Raw genomic sequence first — 23,139 nt, 5'->3', positions numbered from 1 at the left:
GAATACAGGAATTCCTGAACTTATTAAATAAAAATAAAATATTCTTCGTGGCAGAGTGAATGAACAAGCTTCGGTAACTGTTGATTTATAGTTTAATACAAACCTAACCACAAATCGTGAAGTACAGTATACCGAGTGTATATGTATTTCCTTGCAGCTTACAAATGGTAGAATAATGTAGAAGTTCAGAGGTATTTTCAGAGAAATCTTCAAGGAAGTGTTAATTAAGAACTGCTATTCCCCGTTGGCGTTAAACTAAAATGTTAATCAAGATGGAATGTTCATCAGTGATTCACTACACTTGCGATCGTTATTCAAGGATTGAACATCAGAGTAACTGGCGAGGAATTAAAAATTTAAATGAAGCAACGAAACGTCGCGAAAAAAAGGCGCGCAACGAGGTTAATAAAATTATAGATCTCAAGTGGCGTACCGTTCAAGGAAATATAACGATAAATCTTTGGGATACAGTGACGAGACTATTTCCCCTTTCCCTTGACTCTATAAAAAACAGCGTGACGAAGGACTGACTATCATCGATAAAAATGGAATTGTATTTACATCATTGTGAATCTCCCACAACTTACTATGCATTTCAAAATTCTGTGGTGTTCGTGATACGCGTTTTTAAAAAGACTCCGATTTTTCTTGATTTTTTTCTCAATTTAATGGATAAATTAATCATCATTTCCTATAAAGCAAGAACACAACGTTTAATAATTAAACAAACTTTCTTATTGATCAAAATCTATTACCATATACTTTCACCGATGAATAATACGTTTTTCAATCTATGTCTCGATAAAATATCGGTTTTTTGGATTTAACAAACTCACTTAGTGAATTTTCTAGACTTTCTTGATTAATCAGTCGCTTTTCTTTCGAGAAAGTTGTCCGTATGTCTAAATAAATGGTGATCTGTGGGAAAAAAATACAGCGAGTAACATGGATTAATTTTCAAACCGTTCGTGATGTAAATAAAGTAGTAGGTACTTAAACACTTAATTTGTGTTATAGAATACAATCGACAAAAAAGCGTTTAACACGCGAACAATATAAACGTTCGCTAACAAGAGAATAAAAGCAGCAATAAAATATTATTGCACGGAAGGTATTCTACAAGGATCTCGGTAACGAGCCAATGGTTGAATAGGTGTCGACGAATGATTAATGACGCAAGCGTAGGAACACCTAAAAGCGTGGCGTCTAACCGATGCTTTGGGGCACACTGTTTTCGCTTAAAATGAAATAATTTGCTCTCGACCGCCGTGGTTCTTTTGTACCCTCGACTTAGACGATTTCGAGAGACCGGTTTCATCCTTCGGTATTCGCGAACCTGGCGGCGCTTCCCCCCCCCCCCCCCCCTAGAATCAACACTGACAACACGGATGAGACTAGATTCCAAGCTGGACAGAGAACACACGCATTCTTCGAACGAAAGAAATGTGATCCACAGAATAGAATCTCGATATTTGCAGGTACACAGGGTAGAGAATTCAAGTATTGAGATTCGTGCAATTATCGAGTTAATCAATCCTACAAGGAGCCGTCCTGTTTACACGATGTAGAACCAAATTAGGTTATAACGAGCAGCGGAGGATCGACAAAATTTTTTCGTTCTAGTTATCATTATGTCACGAGTTAAATATGTCTCCTATTTTGAATAATTCTTAATTTAATAAAGGTACACGATAAATTAACGAAAGGAATATTAGAGAAAAAAAAGTAACGCGATTATTTAACAAATAATTATTTGTATTATGCTTGTATAAATTATAATACAGCTAATATGAAAATCATTATGGCTTTTTGCTCATTGGATCCGCGATCTTACTGCATGAATGTCGTGTAACCGTATTCGATTGTATTTCCTTTACCTATGTATGTATCGCCCATACTTAACCTCTCACGTAATCGTCGGTCTCTTGCCAACAATCTGCTTTCGTCTCAAAAGACTTCCACTTCCAATTTCACTTATTGCTGAACAAACCATATCCCTTCCATTTATCAACGGAATTCAGAGAACGAGATTGGTACGTAAGCATCGAGGTTATGCATATCCAGGTTCTACTGTGTATTGAACCCGTCGCGTTGTAGGTTGTGCGTCTCATTACGGCAGAGGAAATGATCGTGGATGAATGAGCAGTCGCAAGTGGGTGGCTGCGATTGGCACGAAGAACGGTAGGAGGCGAAAGTGAAGCGTTCCACGTTCTCGAATCGGTAAAAAGTTCTTGCGTCGAATCCGGCTCGATGATTAGACAGAATAGTAATTTTAATATTTGCGTCCGGTTGGTATTACGGATCGGCGAAGACACGTGACCACGCGTGTCAACTAGAGTCGAGTAGCCGAGAGTATTTGTCAAATGTTTCTGTATTTAAATATTCAAACGCTTCAATGATCGGATAACAATATTCAAGAGCTTAAATACTTGAAACGGCTTCCGAGAGTTACTATATTTTGCGGCCAGGTATCATATTTGTTTGCGACTGTATTTTGGATATCCGTGGAAAGTATTTTGATGTTTTTTACTCTTAATATATAACGATTCTCTTTCATACTTATTTATGATATTATAATTTACTAAAGTCTTTCCCGTTCATATTATTTAACTACTTCCCTGTCTAGTTCTTTTCAACGATCAATCTAACAAATGCTATGTTTTCATATTTCACTTTCTACATATTTAAAGGCAATTACGAAAATGTAGAAAAAAGTTTCCACTCTAAATTTTACATTTCTACTTTTATTTTAATCACTAGGCACGTTTTCACTCGTATATCTGGCAACTGCCCACGTTAAGACGGACGCGACTGTTAAGTGGTTACATTTACATAAATAACTGTTGTTCCGTAAGGTTATATGTTCGTATCTTTTATTACAGGTTGTTTAATTATTTTCCCGTAAAGGCCCATATGTACGTGCGATCGAAACGTGAAAATGAATATATTCATATATGAATATAATTTGTTCTCTAAAGTTAAAAGATTCTTTTAACGTAGATCAAAGGGCTTAAGCTTATCGAACAGTGTTCTCTATTGTGTTGGATGAATACGGTTATTAAATACCTAACCTCCAATTCGACTGTAACAACCTCCTTCGGTTAAATTTTTCTGCAATTTTAAAATGTCCGATAATTGTGTTTTTTGTGCAATAAACTGAGATGATCCTTTAAAGACTAGGGGGACCGTGATCGTTGTACAACAGGAAACAAAAAATGGAGAAAAAAAGGATATAATAAGCCGGCAAGAAATCGCTCAAGGTAAACGTCAACCGGTAGGCATGACCGATTCCCCTTCTTCTTTCACCCTTTTTCTCGCTATGACAACTTCCTTCATCGAGTCTCCTTCTGATACACCGGACGACGTGAAAGTGAGGGGGCAGTGGTGCTCAGATCTGAAAAAAACGTTCACGCGATCTTGACCATCGTAGCAGTCGGTTCTCGAAACAAAAAGTTCGTAATAATCAAGTATCATTTCCACTTTTTTCGATTGTTTTACCACAAGATTACGTTACCCGAGTTGCTCGAACATTTGATTTTTACTTTCGATCGAAGAGTTACGAGAACGCATTAAAATCAAATTACCCCCGTTCTATCGCATACTCTAATAATTTCAGTCGAATTACCGTTTTTGTTCGCAGGTTACAATTAGCACATAATCGCCGTGGACAATTTGATTCAAGTCCAGATCAAAATCATTATTTTCATCGTCTTTCGTCCAGTTTCTTTTTATTTCTACTCTCATCTACGAGAAACAATTATACCGTAGAAATGAAATTTTCTTCCATTAGGTAACTTAGGAAATTTAAATTGTAAATTTCCATCGCAAACACTGACCGTATTATTGTCAACGATTAAAAGTATCTTTCGTCCGTTTCCACTTTTCTCATATTCCATATTTACCTAGTTTCTTTCTTCTTTTATTATTCAACTTACGTTACAACGTACACATTGTTTTTCAGGTTAACGGACATATTATCAAGATGACCAAAGACGACCGAAAACTTTTTTCGTTTCTACAAAGACGATATTAACATTCGTGGCTGGAGTAACCGACGAGCTCTCGGGTAAAAATAAAAGTAAAATATTTCGTTCGAACGTTTCGTGGAAGCATTCCTCGCAGACGCCGTCACCTGCGCCGTGGATCCGTTCGGTTTGAGGCCCGCTGACACCTGGTGCCCCGACTTTGGTGAACACAACACTTTGGTGGGGTCTTGGGAGCCTCGTCGGGACGCGCGAAACCGGAGACTTCAGTTGTCACCGCGACACCAGCGGAGCAACGTTGCGTTGTTTACCATTCCGGCTAGGGTCTCGTTATTGGTCCCCTCGGTCACCGTCGAAACCGGACAGTTCTGTCCGTGTTACAACGATTTTGGTGAACGCCACGGTGGGGTACCACGGAGACTCGTCTAGACGCGCGAAATAGGAGACGTCAGTTGTGATCGCGAGACTAACCGAGCAACGTCGTTTGTCTATTCGCGAGGAATTCGTCGTTGGTCTCCTCACGTTCCCCACCACCTGGTTACCGGTTCCAACGGGAAAAGGGTCCTCTGGAGCAACGACGCGCACGTCGATCGATTTTCGTCGTATCCGGTGCAGCGTGTGCTCCGTTCCACGTGCTTGGTGTTATTTCCAACTGTATACGATTTACCAGAAGGTCTCGAGGTTTATATTTGGACGATGACCAGGAAAAATTGATCGCGGAAAATCAGTAAAATTGCTCCGCGACGGAGAAGTAGTCCAGGGGAGTCGTTTTTTCTTCCTTTTTTTTTTCTTTTCTTGAGAGGATCGTTAGGGAAAAGTGGTGACCAAGGACCTGGGAAAAACTCGCCTACAATTCTACAATTATGTAACTGGCCGCTTGGTGAATTCGTATTATACTCGCATGGTATCTTTGACCATTCGCGTGACCCGAATGAGTAAATCTTCGCGGGAATCGGTAGAATAGCCGAGCCTCGACGAAATTTGGTGGAAGACGCTCATTAGGTATTTATATATCACGATTTCTCCTATTTTAATTCGTCTGCGATTAGAAACGGTACGAAACGCGTAGGCGACTGTGTATATACAGTCTTGTTGCGAGCGTGTCGCCGTGAATTTATTGGAGCAGAATCGTACGAATGTTTGCCTCGCACACGTTGAGCCAACATCTGCACAATGTCATCAAAAAAACATTTGGCTTGCGCGATAACGGTGGCACAATAATCTCCCGAGTTAAGTCCACAATTGTAAAAACGAGCGGCAGACGTTCCGTTTCGGAGCGCGAAACGTTCCTCGCCGCCGTGGAGGGAAATTCATGTCACTTATTTGATTACTTTCCAAAGAAAGTACTTTCGTAGATTCCCTACTACGGAGACCACGTATCGGTGAAATATCAACGCTTGCGTAAAAAATGTTCAAGGAGAAATTAATCAACGAACAAAGCGTGCGTACGATAATAAATAAGTTTTCATTCTAGTCTTTATGTTACTTCTTCAAAGTTACTCGGTGTCATCTTTGATGACACGAGTAATGAACGAGTAAAAAAACTAGTCGAACAGTATCTGATAAAAAATTGTACGAGTTGCCGACAATTTATATATTTAAAATTTATTTTAATAGATTTTTAGCGATTTTAATAAGACGAAGAATCTTTGTAATCTTTGTTAAGTTTACATTTTTTTTTTTTTTGTATTAAAAAAGAAAAAATGATGTATTAAAAGGTACTTAGAAATTCGACGAGTAGTGCGGAGTAAAACGAGAAGTCGACCCGCCGTAAAGGAACAAAATACTTCTTTGAGTTCTCGTTGCGAGCGTTCAAAGACTGAGGACAGAGTTCTCCGACGATATTGCCCCTTTCGAGACTCGTTTCGAATGAAAGCCGTCAATGAATTTGGCGAATCGTATAATAACTCTTTGAACCCCGATAAGACTCGCACGTTCATGAACCCTGGGAACGGTTTGTAACCGGAGAATTTAATTAGAACAACCGCAGGTCGCACGTGCCGAACGTTTCTCGCGCGGACAATGAGAACTGCTGCTACAGAAGTGTCTGGAATGCTTCGAATTATTCGCGAGCGGCTGAATTCTTTTTTTTTTTTTCTACGCGAGATCTCGTAGTGATCGTTACTTTCGACGAAATTTCACCGTAGTCGGCAAATATTTGCTTCTCACATTTCTCGAGTTGCCGTACGATATTTCCTGACACGCGCTTGGATACGAAGTTACGAAATTAAAGAAGAACTGAAATTTATTTACAATCTCGAGTCCTCTCCGTCGACCGTTCGAAGATGGAAACACGAGTACTATTCTATTCATTGATCACTGGTTACTCTATTCTAATCATGAAGTGTTACGTAGATGTAGCAATTATATTCGCGATCTATTGAATTTTAATGAGCACGATCATCGAGACCAATTCGGAGGATCGTACGCGATAGAATTTTCTTCAATCGGGCTCGTGGCGCTATAACGAATCTTTACTTTGAATAACGTACGTGGAATTTCAAGTGTCTTAGACATGCGGGTGTTCTGGAACTAAAAAAAAACAGCCTCGATTAATTTCTATTGTGAAAGAATTCTAAGTTTTAAGAAAAAGAAGAAAACAATAAACGGACATTGCGTTTGCAGTAGAATGAATGTAAAACGCGAGTAGATTTTTTTCCGTACAAATCAAACTAATAAAATGGTTCGCTAAACTGGCGCAACGTAGCCTCCCCACCGGGTATGTTAATGTAATTATATTACAGGGACTAACAGGTTGCCCCACTTGTTTAATGTAACATTGCGTACGATCGCGATTTAGATATTTCTCAATTATGCTTGCCTGAATCAATTGTGCTTTCCGCTGCCGTGCTTTCGCGTGTGCATAAATATGATCATTTAACATTTGACGCAGCACGATAGTGTAAAGTCGTAAACAATATTCCGTCCCGGTATATTTTAATCAATGCTCGTGCAACGACTATAACACTGGATCACTGCGATGCTTCGTGTGCTCTATTAATATTTACGGATGCGATGATTTGTTTTCTACCTGACGCTTTCCCACGTCAAAAGTAACATGTGTTCATTTCGCATTTGAAGAATCATGTTTCTGATACATTAAATAATAATTGATTCATTCGAACGGTAATTAAATATTTATTTGTATAGTATACCACGATTGCAGTATGATTTCAATGACAGACATTAATTATTTCTGATTTGTCATTACGTAATTTTATGAATTCCTTATTCTCTTTATAGTTGGCAACACTTCGTTTTGGCAGCACGTTTACAGGTGCCGTGTAACGCACAAATAGATCGCAATACGTTCATTTCGTTTTCTCTAATTTACTGTGCGAACGATCGAGCCATGTCATTTTTATAAAACACTGAAGACGAATTTGTTACTAATATTTACGTTTACGTGACGTGCTAGAAAAAGATTATATTGTGCCCAAATACATAAACAGAAATAATAACTGGAAACAAACGATATTGGCTTCGCTCTAGTCTTGTTACGAATTCTATTGTTTCTAGGTTAGTTGTTAATGGATCTCACACTTATGTTTTCTAAGATTCTAATTTTGTTTAATACGAAGATTGCTCGTGAATTATCTTACGCTGATTTAAGATTTAGTCCAATTTCTTTCAATTAGTACAGGACGAGTCTAGAATAATTAAATACTTTTGTTTTTCGATATTTCACAAATATCTCTGTGAAGCGTTTTCGTTTTAGGAGTTAGGAAAAGTCGATGTTTGTTGTATGCTCGTGCATAAAAACGACGTTTAACACGTTCGCTACCATCATTCAGTCTGTAAACAGTTTATAATAATTTTATTCAGTGCAGTGCATACTTTTAACTATGTACAAACTGTTTAAAATATTTTTCTATGAACCAAAAGATCACATATAATTTGACATTCGTTTGTAATTCACACTTGATTTATTTATACGAACATAAAATACAATATTATCGCTGTTATACAATACGATGTCGATTCCTCGCAAGAATTGGCGCGTCGCATACATGTGTGAGGTTAAGTTGCAAAATAGCAATTCGCTGGACTTCGCCCGTTCACCTTGTTTTCTTCACCACTATACATATATCATGTTTTTCATCTACTTGAATTTGTATGTTTTATATCTTCGTTGCGCGGGATACAGTCATTAAATAAAGAAAGTAAATGAATAGAATAATGCAGCACACGGTAGTAAGTGCGTTGTAGATAAAAATGTTAATAAGACTGAAAGGAAAGGTAAGAGAACGAGACAATCACAATTTTCCAGACACTTGTAAACGTTCTCGAGTTCAGTAAACTCCCGGTCACGGTGACATGACTGTGAGCGCCGCATAAAGGGGCTTAATGGAGAAATGACTTATTTCCAGCCGTAACCCGAACACCGGCCCGGGCATAGGTAGGTCACATCATTGTGTTAGAGCCCCAACGCGCCACGGTTTCATTGCGTTGCGTACCGTGTTGCGCAATACCGGTCGGTATTAACTTCGGATCTAGCATCGTGAAAGTAAAGCTCTGTTCACAATCGTCGAATGTCCAATGAGGATAAAAAACATAGAGGCACGCAGTCACGCATCGATGATCAATAGAAAAATTACGCGACGTACCCAGCCGTCTCGAACACATCGATGCGTCGTTCGATGTATTTAACCTTACGAGGATTTCGACCACGCTTGCAGCGCTGCTTGAATCGATAGGTATCGATAATTCAGATAATTTCTTAGAGATGTTAGATAACAGGACCAAACAGGTTTCCCGCTCGACGCTACATAATACACGCCGAAACGATTGGAATGTGTTCTTACGAGTTTGTTGACGTTTTTTATTAACAATTCATCAAGGTGATTGAAATTATATTTTCTTGTATTAGCATACACGGTAGAATGATATACGGGGCTGTATGAAACCTCGCGGAGAGTGGTTATCCGAGCATCCTGTTGATAAAAGAGTTACCGCGTTACCGGATAAATTAACATACCACGATAGAGTCGTTACTTCCGTCTGTCTGTCTGCCTGTGCCTGTGTATTCTAAACTGCTTTCGCGGTGGCGTACTATTGAATGAAGAACGTGGCCGTAATGACAATACTTTCTACGATATGGTGCGAACCCGATTTTCTGCATAACTTTCTTCGTACGCGATACGTTCATTTCAACTGCCCGAGGTATTACGAAACGTAACTACGCAACACCAGATATTTGTATCCAGTGCGTCGACTCGCGTTTGTGACGTATAAGGGCCTCGAAATGGGTATTTAATTGACTAAGCTCCTTGCCTCACGAGGTCAAAGCGATCGAATCAACCGAGCGATGCTCGCAGCAAATTGTACGTAGAATTCCCACGGGAAAAAAAAGTCATGTTTTCTTAAGCCAGATCGGAGGGTCTACCGGATTCCTCCCATGGTAACATTTCCTGCGCAACGAGGTGTGACAAATCACACTATTGTAATTTCAAATGAATCATAACTTTACAAGGGCTGCTCGTTTCGCTGTAATTAGGTGAAACTAAATATATAAATTATTCGTCGTCTCTCAATTATAGTCTCCGTCGTATGCCCTTATATTATTTTAAACTCCTTAATTACTTGACGTAAGGAAAACTTTTAACGAACACGAATTATTAAGCTTAGTGCACTTTGTATGCAACTGTGAAAATTTTGTCGACAGATATATATGTTTGGAAACACGTGTAAAGAGCCATCTAGTATTATTTTTTACGATAAAATAATGTATCACAACAAAGCCTCGAGAGATTAAAAAGGAATCTTTTTTATCAAACGTACTTTCCTTTATTCTAAAACTTTTATTGTCAAAAATTGAGTTGAGGCGCGTACAAAATTCGTCATGTCCGATCGCACTTCGAATTTTTCGATCTGCACGAAATTAAGTTGGCCAAACTGTTTCGTTACACTTCGATACCCCGCGTATTCAGTGCACTCTCAATGATGCGCGAAACAAGTGATACATTACCGATCGAGACGCTCCCGTTTGTAATGCATCTCCCGAGTAATTGATACAAATTGTCTCCATCAGAAACCGATACGTATATTCCCCGGCTGACGATTTCACTCTATTTTTCAGACCTTTACAGGGTGCCGGATAGCGGGAGCACGTGGCCGGCCACGTGGACGGTGCATCAGAGAATCGACGAATGCCGATCACGGCAATCCTCCGGGTGTTTCTCTCCTCTTAGGACAACGACAATCCAGCACGTGACTTACGACACGTCGGGGGAGATTAAGAGAAATTTCCCCGTGATAGTTGCCTGCGAATCGACCCGTGACTCATACGCAGCAAGGATCGTACAAGGCGCAGGTGTGCTTCCGGGAAGTTGAAGATTTGCGGTTGAAGAACAGAGAGTAGCGTACGCGGCGTAGTTTCTCTGGTCGTGAAACGAAATCTCGATATGAGCTGACACGGGGGATTCAGGTACGAATGTTAGGTTACATCGGTAGAAATTTAAACGAAGCATTGCGGGTTTCGTCGGGCTACCTCGCCGAGGTGAAAGTTAATTATGTTTCAATATTTTTTTGCACATAATTTAAAGAATTATACGAGGAACGTAAAAATACAAATATTTTTGTTTCTATAAAAATAAGAACTTCGAAACGGAACGTCTTGCGTGTCTATTACGCATCGGTAAAATAAAATGGAAAGTTTCCTTTGTCGGTAATAACATAAATTATGTATGTGAACAAAAGAAAATGAAAATTTATTTTATTTACAAACGTAATTAAGAAATATAAAAGGAGATACAAGATGATTACACTCCTCATCTTTAATTCCCGTTTCTATGAAAATCTAACAAATTTCCGCAAAATAGAATTAACAATCCGAAATAAATAAATTAAACAAATATTGTCAAACAAATAAACCAATGGAGGATCGTTTTCACATTGCAAAATTTACCGATGACGTTTCACGTATTTTTATATATATACAAAAAATTGTATATTGTTTTTATATTCCTCCTGTAATTCCTTACATTTTTTTTACCGTACATTAATTTGCTAAATCTTGGTTAAAAAAATTTTTATAAAATTCCTGTTTATCTAAGACTACAATTTGTTACAAGCAATCATTTATTGCAATTGTTAGCAATATTGTACGTATTCCGTTTTAAACGAAAGAGTATCGACATTGCAAGAGTGGGGGGTATCCTTGACTCAACGCGGAAAGAATTTTTCACGATTCGTCGTAACTTCGCAGCCGCCGGAAGTGGAAAAAGGAAGAAGCGCAGGATGCCGCGGGAGGTGCGCGCGCAGCCCTTAGGCACGACGACGTACGACGGTAGCACGATGCAACCGGACGAGGAGATTCAGTACGCGCCAAGGAGCCGTCCTGTCAGCTTTTACGACAATTTTAAGGTGAGCGGTGGTTCCGTGTCACGTGTCGTTGTTTACATTCGCGACTTGTCACTGAAACAGTGTTAACTGAACGCGTGTCAAGCGGTTTAGAAACACGTACGAAGTATCCACTGTCGAGCAGACGATTTTCAAAAATTTTCAAATTTATTCCCATACTTTCCATCACTCGGTGAATCGTCGAGGGGAAGTACCAATGAGGTCGAGTGCCAGAATTAGTAGACGAGTATATAATACAAAAAAATATAAATAAATATATAATATAAAATAAGTATAATACTATTATTCAGTACTTCCACTGTAAGATTGTGATTACTAAAATTTCGACTCGAGTTCTTTATCAGATACCTATTCTACATTTTGTTCAACACGTTGGAAGATAATTGTCTAATAACAGGTTTAACCGTCACTGCACGCTAGACGTATATTGTGGTATTTATCGACGGTTCCTGTAAGATAATATATGAAAGTAGATCGTTCACCGATCAAGTGCGCACAATTAACTCGAATGGTTTATTGGTAGTTCGACCACGAATTTAGTCGAGTGAAAAACGAGAGTGAGACCGCGGTAGTCGGTTAGTGTATCGGAATTATCGCGACTCGTACTCACGTGAGTAAAAACCGTATATAAACGGGATAATTTCCATTCCTGAACCGTCAATATGCCTCTTAAAATATTCTTTTGGGTCAAATGCCTCTTAAAAATATTTCGAGTTAGAAATCTATGCGCGTACCGATAAAAATCGTTTTTCTCCTCGATGGAAAATCAACGTTACGAAGTATCGTTTTCTAACTGTTGTTGAACTCATCATCGATATCCGTTATCTCGAACCGTTAAGCCTAGACCGTGATCCACTTATAGTGATCTCCGCACTCTTTTTTTTTGTCCCGCTCCGTCAGGACGTGCCCATGGTGACACCTTGCGTGACATCCGCCTTAAGCGCCGACAATTTGAGTCAGGTTCGCGACAACAGTATCAGCACGTCGATGGCCGCGGCCAATAACAATAACAACAACAATAGAGTCAGCAACGCGGTCAGCGCTGGTAACGTGTCGAAGATCCATAGCGCCAAGGTTACGGGTAAGTCGAACGCAAATATAATCGAAATTTTGCTTGGATTAATTTCCAGAAAGATACAATATTAGGGATTAATAATTCCAGGAAGATTAATAATTAATTAGGGATTTATAATTCCAGGAAGATTAATCATTCATTAGGGATTTATAATTCCAGGAAGATTAATAATTAAATAGGGATTAATAATTCCAGGAAGATTAATCATTAATTAGGGATTTATAATTCCAGGAAGATTAATAATTAAATAGGGATTGATAATTCCAGGAAGATTAATCATTAATTAGGGATTAATAATTCCAGGAAGATTAATAGGTGAGGTGAAATACTTGTTACGTAATTGGTAGAATAGGGTGTCAGTATGACCTCAATCAAACGAGTATGCTATACATATATATATTTGATTAAATCGAGCACAAACTACGAAAATAAATCGGTCAGTTTCTTCGTTGTTTGAAAAAATAAATTTTTCAAATACAAAGATTTATAACTAATCGTGTATATTTTTCAAAAGTGCAACGTTCGAGCTCGCCCTATTAAGAATTAGATTTTTTAAAATTTCATCGACCTCCAAGTCTATAATAATATCTCAATGACACAGGTTGGAAGCGTTGGAACATTTATAGAGAATAACAAGTTGTTCGAGGTTCGAACAGGTTGTCCGATATCATTTTGTTTTACTTTTGTGGCTAGCCGAGCACGGTAATAGCCGTGGTTCACTTTCCATCGTTTGCATACCGACGATCCTTTTAATTCTTCTTCTTTTGTCTAGTTTGTTTCGTTAATCAGGGACACGGGCGATCGTTGTGCCGCAAGACAAAATTGGACGAGCCGCTGAACTATCCTAGGAAAGTTGTTCGTCTGAAAATAGAACGGTGGCGGGTGAAATTCGGTCGTCTCTATACTGTGCGCCCGTTACACGAGCAGGCTTTCTCGAATTTCATTTTGTTCGTGCGATGGTCAATTCGCGCGAACATCGTGGTAAAACAGAGCCGTGCAGAAAATTCTACGCGCTTTCTAACCATTCCATCGCGCACGAATCCGAACGTCATTCCCACCGGTTTACATAAATTTTTTTAACATCGTTCCGGAACTTATTCAAGCCAATGTCGGGTGTAACGATAGCCTCTGAAAACGTCAATAGAAAGTGGTTTTGGTCGACGAGTCTTCTCGACTTCCGGTTTCCAAAGTTTCTTTTATAAATAATAATAGTAAAAAGGGTCCTCGTGTAGGGTTATTTTCGTTCGTGTTTAAAAAGAAATATATGTATACATAATTTGATACAATTACATTGGTAACTTCGAAAATTATATTTTCAAAGATAAATTTGTCTCCAGGACCTATCTGGTCTTTGAAATCGTTCAATTCCTTGTCATTACGTTCTTCTTTGTTAAATTGCACTTACACTCGGTCTCGTGGCAACGAAAATTTCATCGTTGTCCTAAAAACGAATAAATAAATGAACGCGAAATTAGTCACGTTCGTGTATCACGGTTTCGGAACGCCACAAAGAAATTGTAACCTCGGTTTCCGAACCCAGTCGCAATCTGTTGTGAAACGATCAGTAGTAAACATCTTGGTCCTCTTATGTTTCAGTCGCACCTGCTCTCCTGTAACCTTGACTCGTTCCAAGGTGACTTTCTCGATCGAGTCGGTTGAATTTGTCTCCTCCTATCGGTGTATTCCCATCGCACGGAAATATTAACGTCTAGAGAAACGTAGAACGACCTTGGGACGACCTTGAAATGCAGAAACATTCAACAACGTCGAATAGAAACGATTTTCCTCAAATTGTACATCCTCGACATTAAATCGAACTGTGATATTAAGCAAAAATCAGATCTCTTAAACGCAAGCTCGTTATTTGTAACACTTCAAAATTAATTTAGAAATTAATTTTGAAATGATTTTTAAATTAAATTTGTAACACTGCGAAATTAAAATTAAATTTGCGATGTTTACGAACGAGACTCGTTCGAGACAGTTCTATCTATGATTTTTTTTTACGGACGACGAGTTTGTTACTGGCACTCAGCAATTGCGTTGTTTAACGTCAACAGGTGCAGTGTCCACGGGGCACATCGGTAGAATCTATCGGCCCGAGAAAGACAAGGAACTTGGGCGAGCACCATCGATGGCCAATTGTTTGTCAACGACGGTTCCCGTTAATCTGGCAGCCTCGCAAATTGCAGGCCGGCACACACCCACGAGGAATTCCCTCAGGCATAGCAGAATGATCGTGCTGCATCGCAGCGGCCATCGTAAGTAGAACCACTTTCCTTACCTGACTCGTAAATCCCACCTCGTTAATTTTCCCGGCCGTTCTGGGTGTTTCTGTGAGGACGGTCGGGTACAGTACCACGCATAATTATTCCAACGACAGAGAATTCCAGCCCTTTTTGGGTCACGTACTGGAGAGGGATTTTTTTTTTTATTGGTAATTTTATTTCAACTATATTCATTACTTTATTTTCTCGAATCCATTTTCTAGTTACTCTCGTGTAATATATTCTTATATTTTTGCCCCACGAAAATATAGAATATTCGTGTAATATATTTTTATATTTTTATTCCACGAAAATAAAAAATATTCATGTAATATATTCTTATATTTTCGCCCCATGAAAATATAGAATATTTGTGTAATATATTTTTATATTTGTATTCCACAAAAATATAAAATATTCGTGTAATATATTTTTATTCCACGAAAGTATAAAATATTCGTGTAACATATTTTTATATTCTAATTCCACGAAAATATAAAATATTCGTGTAATATATTTTCATATTTTTATATTTTCATCCCACAAAAATATAAAATATTCACGTAATATATTCTTATATTTTCTCCCCACGAAAATATAAAATAATGTACGTAATCTACTGGGTTACTCTACAAGTATGGTTTCGTCGAAAGTGAAACACACGAGTTGTCGTTTTTGAATATTTATTACAAATTTGCAATGTATTCCTCGTTATTATTAACAACTTCCCGAGACGATTGTCGTGGATCGTTACGCGTACGAAATATAATCGTTAGATACTTATTACGCGGGAAATTTAAATTACGTTAAAGGCAGCGCGAACTTACAAACCGACCCGATATACTCGAGCTTTATTTCGACACGAAATTCGAAGTTGACTAATTTTACGAAAGACCTCGGATTTACCGTCGTGGAATGTCTATCAGGGTGTAGGATATCTCGCGTCGGATCTATGGAAACCTTTATCGAGGGTATTAGAATTGGATTAGGTACTTCGAAACGGAGGTCCGAATAATAGTTTCTCGGAACCTGTTCGTGACTCTCGTACCGAGAAAATTCTCCCACCTTTATCGAAGTAGATTTCCTCTTTTCCTAGAATCCCTTTTTCTTTTATTATTTCTGTTCTTAACAGTGATTTTTAAATTCAATCGATGGTTATTTTCATCGTGAAATGGTAAAAAAGAAATTGTCGATCGTTGAACGTACTGATCGCGACACGATCGGTAGATTTTTTTTTTTTTGCTTCGCATTGAGTAATACGGACGCAATGCTTGTTGATTAACGAAATCAGAGATCGGAACGAAATACGTCATCGAAGCTCGAATGTCACCGAGCGGCCTTTCACGGTGCGATAAACATTCTTGGCAGCAGGAAAGTAACAATGTTTCTGTAAATCATTAATAATTTATGTCGCATTCGACGCGTAACAAAACCGCTGTGATAGTTTCTCCGTATTCTTTATTCTTTTTTTCTTTTTTTTTTTTTTCTTTCTTTCGTGGCTTTATGAAATTCAGCATCGTTGCATTAAAAATTTAGATTCGGGGAACGTTCGTTTCGAAATCCAATTTCCTTCGAGCTCGATTGCGTGTATCGTGTCTCCTAGATCTCTTCGGATAGTCTCGTGTTTACGAAATTGGTTACACACGTTGGCGGTAATCTGATTTATGGTTTTTCAACGGGGGACTGTGCAATCCGTGTAAAATTTCATGGAATTGTTGCGCGAAAAAATTTTTACTCGGTGACAGAATTTTCTAAGGAACGTATCGTTTCGACTGTGACTTGAAACCGAAAATTGGTGCAATGAAAGATCGTGCCTCGAAATTGTAAATGTAATGGAAAATTTTGCCTCGAAACTATCGAGTGTATGGAATAAAAAAATGTATCTTGAAACCTGCAAATCGATATAATTGAAAATTTTGCCTTAAAACAACGTTAAGTGTAATCAAACATTTTTCCTTGAAACTGAATGTTAAGAATAATCAACAATTTTTCCTTAGAACTGAAAGTTAAGTATAATCAACAATTTTTCTTTGGAACTGAATATTAAGTATAATCAATAATTTTTCCTTAGAACTGAACGTTAAGTATAATCAAAAATTTTGCCTTAAAAGTGAACGTTAAGTATAATCAAAAATGTCACCTTAAAACTGAACGTTAAGTGTAATAAAAAATTTTGCCACGAATAAAAAAATTGTACGATGATAAATGGTACCTCGAAAGGGTAGATTAACGTAGTGAAATGTTATATCTCGAAACTGGCATAAAACAAAAAATTGTGTCTTAAGATTAAAAAATTGTTGAAATAAAAAAATGTAACTCGAGACAAAAGTGACGTTACGAAACGATATTCGGAGGTGGAGCAATTTATTTCAGCTTGGTGTACTTCGATCGATGATATTAATGAAACGGCCGAGTCGAACGACGAGATCGATTAGGGAATTCGTCGATTTCTCTCGAAGGACAGATTGAAAGAGCAACCGTGGCAGGTGTCTGGCAGGGTAATCAGCGTTCGCCGGAATGCCACCGGTCCAGAACGGGTCAATTTTTCACGAGTTCTTTTCAGTGATCTCGCCGCCATTACCTTGCAACGGTGTGATGTGCACTTGCAATTTCGCGGTGCACTCATGGCAACGAGCTTGACGCCGTCACGGCGAAACAGTGGCGTCGAGGTCGTTGCAAGGTAGTTGGAAAGATTATACATAAAAGCTCTCGAATAAGCGAAAGCGTGCAAAACTCGTTATTTCATTATAGCGAGGTAGTTAGGCCTCTTAAAACATAATATGCAGCTGGACGAGTTAGGATTTTTCATTCGACGAGCTTGTTTACCTTGACGAGCCGGTAAACCTTAACCTTCGGAAGGACGAATAGTTTCGTTTGAAAAAAGAACACAAATTCGAACGTGTAACGACCCCGTGGCATTTCTCGATTTCGCGTTTTCATTAATGAATATTCATTCACAAACAATTTTAGCAGGTACGCTTAGCGTATTTCAAATATTTTCAATTCTATAATAAAAATTTGAGAATCGTGTCCTAATTGGAAATTTCCGGTGTTCGTGTATCTTTCGTTTTAAACATTGTTCGGGTAAAATTATGATAGTTACAAAAAAACACGTTTTCTAAAATAAAGGTGAAGAGCAGGGTGATATATTTTTTTTTTTTAATTTTTTATTGTAGATCGATGTGTCACGATTGTTCTTGAATGGAATTAGGATAATTTATCACGTTTTTATTAATTTACGAGAATCTAACAATATTTTGAAGAATATTTTATTTTATACGAGTTCGTGGAAAAAAGATGTATTTGTTGTATTTTAATTTCTTATCTCACGAAAAATTATTTATGTTATGCCGATTTCGTAATAATAGAAACATTGTTTGCATTATTATAGGGTGGGGGAGATCAGTGGTTGAAAATAGAAACAGATAGAATTCATTGTTTTAGTAAAAACGTCTCATGGGAGACAGGTAGCTTCGAGCGGCGGACGCTTCTTGGTCCGCTGGTCACTATGCTCGTTTTAAAGTGGTTACACATGGTTCTCTCTGAATAGCGGAAGTAGCAAGCCGGAAACGTATCATGTGATCTTTTTTAGAGTGCACTCGTACTCGTCGTGGCGCGGTCGTTACGAACTTTGGGCCCGATTTTAATCGCAGCTTTGATTCCGTTTTCCGTTTGGCAACAACAACCGACTCGTGTTCATATTTTCGCAAAAGGAATTTCATTTTGCGCAGTTCGCGCTGTGCAACGAAAATTCCGAGAGAGATATCACACTCCTTGCTCAATTTCAATTAGCCAAGTCCAGTTTATGTAACTAGTTATTACTGGAGTCATATTCGCTTTCAAGAGTACGGTTGCAGCATTGCACCGTCATGCTTGTTTCGCGAAAAGTTTCTCGTTACTCGGTAGAAAAAAAAAGAAACAACAAATGGTACGTATTGCTTGCCACGTTCAAAAAGAAAAAGAAAAGAAAAAAAAATCGAGTGTCTGACTTCAACGATTTCCCTTCGGTATGTTGCAACGAAGAAAAAACTTAATTTTGAATCCAAATACGAAAGCAGGTGTGGTAAAAAATTATTTATTTCGGGCCGCGTAGTACAATTTTCGTTCCGCGACTTCGGTCCTCAAGGAGTTAATTATATTGACAACACGAAGTGCTTGTCTTCGACAAGACGCGTTTTTTCCCTTTGAAGTGCCACGTGAATGGCACGTGCGTGTTACGAAGGGTCTGAACGAACGAGATATGAGCATTAAGTCCGTTTTTCTTCCACGTGGTAAATGCTGGTTTCGTCTCATCCCCCGTTCGTCAGATTCTATTTCGAGACAAACTTTTCGAATAGACGTACGACCGCGTGCACGAAAAATAAACGAAACTAGAGGCACAGACATCGATAAAATTCTGCCACAAAAAACAGTTACGAATGTACAGCGGGGTGGTAAAGGTTATTTTTACACGTTATAGGGCTTCATTGAACGATTTAATAAAGACAAGAAAAAGTAAACTCGCGTTAAATCATCCGAGAATTCGTAAAGAGTCGAAATGTGATCTTGCAACGATAAAAAATTCCTCATTACATTTATAAATTATTTTGTGTGTTGCCGTGTATTATATCGGTTCTTCGTTGTACTGATAAAGAACGAAATGAGTCAGGAAAAACGACGGAAAGGTTTATCTAACCGTTGTCCTACATGCCACCGGTAATACGATACCACGTGTTCGATATACATGTTCTTTGTTGTCAACTGTAATTTTGCACAACAACTTTCGTCACACAATCATCGATTAGTTACACTATCAACGTGCCTCGTTCTCTGCATTGTTTCCCATGTTGACTTCGGCGTGTTCGATTAAAATCTAACCTTTCACGACCCAAATCACTGCGCCGAAGAAAAAATCATGTACGATCGATGAATTAAATTAAAGGGACCTGTTTGGGAATTATCGCAAAACAATTATAAGGTATTGGTAATCTTCGATTCCTTTTGTAAATTATAAAATATTCAAGCACTTTAAAAACGACCGAAGACCTAACCTACGAATCGAATACGTATTCACATATGCATGCTCGCTAGTGTAACTTTCTCCTTAGTTTAATGCTACCGAAAAGTATGTAATACTTTTACGTCAAGCTTGCAATTACCGTTCGTATTGCGTTACACGTTTAGAATTTTCCTCATGAATAAATCTCTACTTCGATGTTTATTGCACGAAAGGTTATTGAATCTGTCGTAAGCGAAGGGTTAATGTACGCGATCGTGTGCACTGACAACTCGAGGAGGTTAAGGATTTTCAAGAGATCGGAAGTATAGTGGGCGACAGGAATTCTCTATAATGTGGTTACACAACTGTCGTGTTTCTTCTTACGCAATCATTATTCATGTATCGAGGCCAACGGATAATGAAAACGTACCATCCAGTACGTTTCCACATTCAGTTTACGCGATTAAGCCGAGTTTACGACGAATTCGCCGACGGTGACGAACTGTTGAAGCGAACGCCGACTCGATAAGGCACTCCTTTATGGATATCTAATATCTCATCAGTAGGTACATCTGATTCAGAATGCTTAATTCGATGCGTATAAGGTGGTACGGTGTTCTTTTTGGTTATGGTCACTTAAGTGACACTTTCGTTTCGAAACGAACTCCAACGTACAACAGAAAACATGCAAAAATATGTTCATTATTCATAAAAGATAAAATATCGTACCTTCTTATCGTTCGTGTTGAAACACCAAAGAGTACCTGACTCTATGGTCGGAACGTTTATTGTAATCCTATGTTTGCATATGTTACACGCATCTTTGTTCATCGAATGTAGCGAGCAGTACATGCTTTACGTAAGAAAGTAAAAACTTGTGCAATCGTTGAAAGGAAAACATGAAAGTTCTCGATAGACAATAGTAACTTTTTTTTTTTGTTTTGTATTCACGTTTAGAATTTCCCTATTCAGGGAGTTTCGCGAATTATCGACGGATTACGTAGCGCTATCTGTTACGTCTGCATTGCATTATTGTTGGTATACGTAGTACACCGTTTCTATGCAGATGTCTCGCCACAGGATTGTTGCAAGTGTCGACGCGATATTCGCGTATGAAATTTCTTCGATCGCACGATTGCAAAATAACGTAAGAACGTTTGAGGCGAGATTCGTAGAGATTTGAGGGAAGTGGAAAGATTCCGATCGTTCCTAGATACAACAGAGGTCTTTCGTTACAGCAAGTTGGTCATGATTTTTACCTGACCCTTCGCAGACAGTGTCCTGGCTGCGGCGGCATTCTCTTCGCTTGTAATGAGCACACGCATACACACAGAACACAAGGCACAATGGGAACGACACGCATTCACGTCCCGCATTCTTACATCGTGCGAATCGTTCCGCGAATGAAAAAGCGATAGCTCGCTCGTATCCGGCACACATTACGTTTTACGAAAAATTTCGAGCAAAGTTCGAACGTTTCTTATCTGCTGCGTGCGAGCCTTGCGGTCAAATTCGAACGAGTATCTTTTGTAGGTTACTTTGCACCGACATGTTCTCAGTGTGCTACTTATGCATTCTTAAGATAACAAAATAAGATAACTAACAATAATCTAGTGTGTAGATCGTAGTACATTAAACGGACAAAAATAGAAATGTCAGGTTATACAGTCAGTGTACCTCATCAAGTTTGTACGTTGTAAATATCCAAAAGGGAGAGTAACGAACGAACAATTTTTACATTGTTCTATTCAGGAACCCTTATTATTAATGAAATGTACACTCGTTTGTTAATAATCAAACTGAAGAAAGATCAGAAAATCTGTGTGAGAAGTTTTTGTTCGCAATTGTGAAGGTTATGAAGGTTACCCGTGTAACTCTCGCATCATAATTTATCATTTTAATATTGTTTTTCACCACAGCAGAGGGAAGCACAGTAATATTTGTCGATTAGGGACCGAAACGAAGCGGACGTGACTCTCGATCGATATATATCCTCCGAGTTTTCAGAATCGAGTGATCTCGACATTTTCATTTTAGAAAGAAACAATTGCGCCGCGCGAGTAACAGAAGTACCATTAATTGATTTCGTTTCGAGGAGAAATAACGTTGGTCTTGAATTCGCACCTGGTAAATATTTGCGTACGCAAACCTGATCGTAGATCCGTATCATCCGGAGTGGCGGGGATCGAGGGGGGTCAATTCTTCTCCATCCCCCATTCTTCCGTCTAGATTCTATACAGTTAGGACTCGTTTTGTATGCTACCCTCGCGCAAAAGAGACCCGTATCGATTGCGGTACGAGCGAACGAGAATGCAGTCTCGTCTTTTTCCTCGTCGTAAACTTCATATTTCCTTCTCACCACGACGCGTTCGCTCGGTCGACGATCTTCGCGCGTTAATATGCCGTCCGCGTCGGGTAATATCCTGCGAAGGTGAAAGAATTTCCTTCCAAAGGAAGCATTATGCACCCTGTTAAGTGCAATCTGGAAGGTTACGACTGCCAAACACGAGCCTTTCGTCGAGATACAATGCAACCATTATAATTTTAAATTCTACCTAAAACGGAGGATGACTATAGGTCATCGTATTACGAAACGATTGAAAAATAAACATAGTACTATTTTATAGATATTTCTCGATAGTGATTCTTTTCTTTTCTTTTTCATTCTCTCGTTAACGAAATTAACACCAAAATGGCAAAAATTGTAAGGAATTCTTTTTATGCTTCCATTGAAATCTCCATTGATCTATGTCCTTCGCATCGAATCGTGTATTATGAAAGTAAAATAATTCCAAAGGAGGTATTACAAAATTATAAAAAAATAACTAAAATACCATAATATCCCCCAATAGTGATTCTTTTATATTTTAAATATCTTCTTACCGTAATTAACATAAAAATTGAAAAATATGTATGGAATCCTGTTCGTACTTTTATCGAGGTCTCTATTGATCCTTTACATCGAATCGAGTACCATGAAAGTAAAATAATTCTAAAGGAGGTATTAAAAAATAATAAAAATATAATTGAAATATCATAATATCCTCCAATAGTGATTCTTTTATATTTTAAATATCTTCTTACTGAAATTAACGCAAAAATTGAAAAAGAAAATCGTAAGGAATCCTGTTCGTGCTTTCATCGAGGTCTCCTCTTGATCGATACGTTCTCCACACCGGATAATATCCCATAAATAATTCCAAAGGAAGCATTATGAGCTGCAGATTTTACGCCTTTATGGCTTATACGGATATAAACACGTATGCTTGAACCTCAACGCAGAATAGAAACGCCACTGGCGCGAAACGATACGTTAAATATTTTTATACCGAGTCGCGAAATTATAGTATATCCCGAGTACGTTTTGCACGTGTCCCCTCTATTAGCATACGAAGCGTAATTGCATAAAATCCGCGGTCTAATTATAACCGCAGAAGGCCATTCGAAACTTATGCCCGCCATTGACCGTACAAT

At 38.4% G+C, this 23,139-nt stretch overlaps 2 protein-coding genes and 1 long non-coding RNA gene across 5 annotated transcripts in view; 1 reads left to right on the top strand and 2 right to left on the bottom strand.

The window, feature by feature from the left end:
- Positions 1–1,649: 1,649 nt before the first annotated feature.
- Positions 1,650–4,923, bottom strand: LOC143148704 (uncharacterized). The gene is made up of 4 exons (XM_076315310.1): positions 4,099–4,923; positions 3,837–4,015; positions 3,626–3,744; positions 1,650–3,394 (listed from the first exon to the last, which is right to left on the bottom strand). Exons 2-4 carry the CDS (start codon positions 3,894–3,896, stop codon positions 3,268–3,270), a joined length of 306 nt encoding a protein of 101 aa, XP_076171425.1. The 5' UTR covers positions 3,897–4,015; positions 4,099–4,923; the 3' UTR covers positions 1,650–3,267.
- The window catches only part of LOC143148697 (uncharacterized), a 27,635-nt gene continuing 8,547 nt past the window's right edge, over positions 4,052–23,139 (top strand). Inside the window, exons 1-5 of one of the 2 annotated variants that reach the window (XM_076315294.1) lie at positions 4,052–4,985; positions 10,063–10,410; positions 11,191–11,348; positions 12,246–12,426; positions 14,481–14,681. In XM_076315294.1, the coding sequence (XP_076171409.1) occupies positions 11,223–11,348; positions 12,246–12,426; positions 14,481–14,681 (508 nt within the window). In that variant the 5' untranslated portion in view covers positions 4,052–4,985; positions 10,063–10,410; positions 11,191–11,222. Of the gene's footprint in view, positions 4,986–5,008; positions 7,503–10,062; positions 10,411–11,190; positions 11,349–12,245; positions 12,427–14,480; positions 14,682–23,139 lie in introns of those variants that run through there. The other variant, XM_076315295.1, reaches the window with a different exon arrangement.
- Positions 12,658–20,605, bottom strand: LOC143148705 (uncharacterized). Of its 2 annotated transcripts, XR_012992569.1 has the most exons (3): positions 20,395–20,605; positions 13,943–14,159; positions 12,658–13,861 (listed from the first exon to the last, which is right to left on the bottom strand). It is a non-coding gene; the product is annotated as an uncharacterized LOC143148705 (long non-coding RNA). The 2 variants fall into 2 exon arrangements; XR_012992570.1 differs by lacking the exon at positions 12,658–13,861 and having other exon boundaries at positions 13,926–14,159.

This window comes from Ptiloglossa arizonensis, chromosome 6 (genome assembly GCF_051014685.1).
Source record: "Ptiloglossa arizonensis isolate GNS036 chromosome 6, iyPtiAriz1_principal, whole genome shotgun sequence".
In the NCBI taxonomy this organism is placed as follows: domain Eukaryota; kingdom Metazoa; phylum Arthropoda; class Insecta; order Hymenoptera; family Colletidae; genus Ptiloglossa; species Ptiloglossa arizonensis.
This window is presented reverse-complemented; position numbering and strand designations above follow the sequence as displayed.